A 3344-nucleotide genomic window follows, 5' to 3' on the forward strand; every position below is an offset into this window, starting at 1 on the left:
AAAAAAAAAAAAAAAAAAAAACATTTACTTTATGGTTTAAAAGCTTTTATTTATTTTTTTTAATCCACAAAAACCTTTAATTTTATTGAAATTTTTAATTTTTTTTCCCTATTTTTTTAGTCCATAAAAAACTTTTATATAATTATCTGAATTGATTTATTTATAGAAATTTAATTATAAATGAAAGCGATTTAGTATTAGGAATATTTTGTATATTTATTATTTTATTTTTTTTTATTACTAAAACCGGACTCGATCGTTATCCTAACACATTCTTTAAAAGTCTTAATTAAATTAAAAAGGAAGGGCACACATATAATAAAATAATTATTATAAAGTAATGGAGGAAAGGCCCAACATTTTACACTAATATTATATTATTTTTAAATTCTATGGGCGTTAATTTAATTTAGTCCTCGAGTGAAATGACATCTTTGACCAAATGATCTACTTGGGTCAAATTATAAAATTAAATTTTGTATTTAGTTTATCTCAAATTTTTAAAAATTACACTTCTAAATAGTAAAAAAATACATATTTTAAGGAGTTTTGAACCATAAATAATTAAATTTTAGTTTTGAGAGAATCTATGAATCAAATCAGTCCATACAAATTTCTTTTTTTTTGTTTAAATCCATTCAACTAACCTAAATTAACATAAATTAGATTGGATTCATCAGAATTAATAATATTTTGATTAATAATTATGAGCACAAAATGCAATAAAGTGGCAATAAAAAAGCATTGAGCTGAGACAAAAGTTTAATTGAAAAATATTGGTTAAACAAACAGCTTAATCACTAGACTGAAAACAAAAGTTTAAAGATTAAATTATGATTATAAAAGATTTAAAACAAATTAAAAATGTTATTTAAAACAAATTGAGCTGAGAGAGAGAGAGAGAGAGAGAGAGAGAGAGAGAGATGTTCTTCCGCATGCACTTTTCTCTCTCTCTAAGGATATTTGGTATAATTAAGAAAAACGGACTATCTTTGAGTAAGACACAATTGTAGAACGTTCCAACACACATATAACTAATTGCTTCGGATCTTCATCAAAGCTATGAAGCCAAACCAGAGATTTGAGAAGAAATGTCATCCAAAATGAACGCATCTGTACATAATGATTCCTTAGTAACAGAAAAAACAAAGAAAGACTGCTAAGACCACCAACTTTTCTATGTATTTTCCTAACGGAAATTGCTTCTAAATCTGTGAGACAACCTCAACATAGATTCCTGGTTCCTGAAAACAAAGTTTAAACACAATAGTCAGGGACCCATTTAACCTCAAGTGAGAAACCATGTATATTTATATGGTCAATGTCTTCCGTAGCAGCCTACCAGATATTATTCTTTTTAAACTTTTCCGGAATGTTTCGTTCCCCGTTCCCCTCTCCAACCGATGTAGGATCTCACATCTTTCATATCAAAAAATTTCAAATAAAAACGAGAACAGTTGATGCATGCCGACAAAATAGGTACATATTAGTCCCATCACCAGCTCCTCACCTCCCAGTTTAAAGGTAAGATACTGGCACATAAATGTCCCAATAGAATATGAACAAGAAGAGGAATTTTGATACAAAAAGATTGGTAAAATTAAATTCACCATAACCAATCAGCATAAAAGTTTAGGTCTGATGGTGATTTGAAGATCTCTGAAAGCCCAAGCTTACCCTTACCCAAAAGATACCCACTATGCTAGAGCCATGTACCTATAAAACTTCTCACTTATTCACTAAAGCCCACGCCATAACTACCGCCGGTTCCAAACAACATTCCTCACTTACATTCATACCTGATCATTCCTCTCCCTATAAATCCTCTTACTGCAGTATAACCAAATGACTGGACCTCTATAAAAGTGGAGAAGATTGAAGTCAGGAATACAAGACACAAACTGAAAGATGTCCCCTTCATTCTTGCAGAGCTGCTCACATACTAATAGCTTCTAGAAGAAAACTTAAACAACTAGATAGACAATGTTTCAAAAGAGTTGGAGAATAGACACAAAAGAATCAATTAAAAGGTACCTGTATTTTAAAGCCACATGCTACCTGTAAAGCTATTGAGGAAATTTTCTCATCATAATTAAGTGGAAAACCATATCTAGCCTTGCATTCTAGAAGAGATAAATGCACTTGAACAACAGATCCCCCCTCCCCCCAGCAGATAAGCTTCAGAAAATCAAAAGAGCCCAAGAAAAACAAAGTTAAATTTTTTAAGTTTCGTTCTTAAACTTCCAAATTTTGTGTCTATAAATTTTCAATTTTATATCTAATATGTCTCCAAACTCTATAAGTCCAGGGGGAACGCCATACCTACATAAAAGACCCGTTGTTCCTTGACTTTCTAAGGCCTAACCTTTCTCTCCCCTACTGAAAAAGAAGTGTTTAATAAGTCCTTAAACTCTCTCCAATATGATCCTATGTTGACATATTTGAAATTTCAAAAAAGAAACACTTTCTAAAGCTAACTTATCTAGATTTGATTCCTGAAATTTCAGGAACTAAAGTTGTAATATAACTGAAAAACAACTGCTAAAGAAACAGCTAACAAAAAGAAAGCTCCAATCCAAAAGAGACACTTAAAACAAATTGAACTAAGCCTAAAGTGTTATTAACCAGAAAATAAAGAGGACTAATATCAAGAAAAACTTCACGTCAAATTCATTGATAACTAGGAAGTCAAAGCTAGATCAGAAAAGGTTAGGTGTGAAGCAACCAATGCTAAAGTCTAATCTTTTGTTTTATAATCTTCTTGGTAGCTCTTCGTTGAGCATGATTATAGAACCAATTCAACATAATTCCTTTTTCTACCTCTCTTGGGCAACGTAATAATTTCTAATAAGTAAATGGATTCAATATCTTAATGGGTGACCTCAAAGATCTGTTGTATGACATTCCTTCAATGATTAGAGCAACGAGGGAAGCATGATCATTACCTATTAATCACAAGTACCAGTAACAGCCGCACCCATTTGCTACAAACTAATAACCCAAACATCATGACCATTTATTTCATCGTTCGCCCTCTGGGATTGAAGATACATCTCCACGGTACAAGTGATCAAAAACACTAGAATACCTTTATACAAAGCAGCTGGAGAGCGAAACATCCTATAGATATTTAATATATTTTTTAAATTGTTCTCATTGAGTCTTCACGGAATAAAGTTATTGTACGAACAATTACTTGAACAAAAAGTACCAAAAGATAAGAATCAATTGCTCAATCCTTAATTCGTATTGTTCTTAGTTCTTTTGGGACTTAACGTTTGACAAACAAGTTACCAGAGCATACTCGATATGTATACGCATGCAACAAGTAATCGAGAAATTGG

General features: G+C 31.4%; 2 protein-coding genes across 2 annotated transcripts in view; one reads left to right on the forward strand and one right to left on the reverse strand.

Moving 5' to 3' along the window:
• The window catches only part of LOC111489243, a 16331-nt gene extending 15355 nt beyond the window's left edge, over positions 1-976 (forward strand). Inside the window, exon 17 of the mRNA XM_023137365.1 lies at positions 922-976. Within this exon, the coding sequence (XP_022993133.1) occupies positions 922-957 (36 nt within the window). The 3' untranslated portion in view covers positions 958-976. The remainder of the gene's footprint in view (positions 1-921) is intronic.
• Positions 977-1026: 50 nt separating this feature from the next.
• Positions 1027-3344, reverse strand: part of LOC111489246 (E3 ubiquitin-protein ligase RING1-like) — a 4204-nt gene continuing 1886 nt past the window's right edge. The window contains exon 2 of the mRNA XM_023137375.1: positions 1027-1244. The gene's annotated coding sequence lies outside the window, so the exon portion shown is untranslated. The remainder of the gene's footprint in view (positions 1245-3344) is intronic.

The sequence above is a fragment of the Cucurbita maxima genome, unplaced genomic scaffold (genome assembly GCF_002738345.1).
Source record: "Cucurbita maxima cultivar Rimu unplaced genomic scaffold, Cmax_1.0 Cma_Scf00014, whole genome shotgun sequence".
NCBI classification, from domain to species: domain Eukaryota; kingdom Viridiplantae; phylum Streptophyta; class Magnoliopsida; order Cucurbitales; family Cucurbitaceae; genus Cucurbita; species Cucurbita maxima.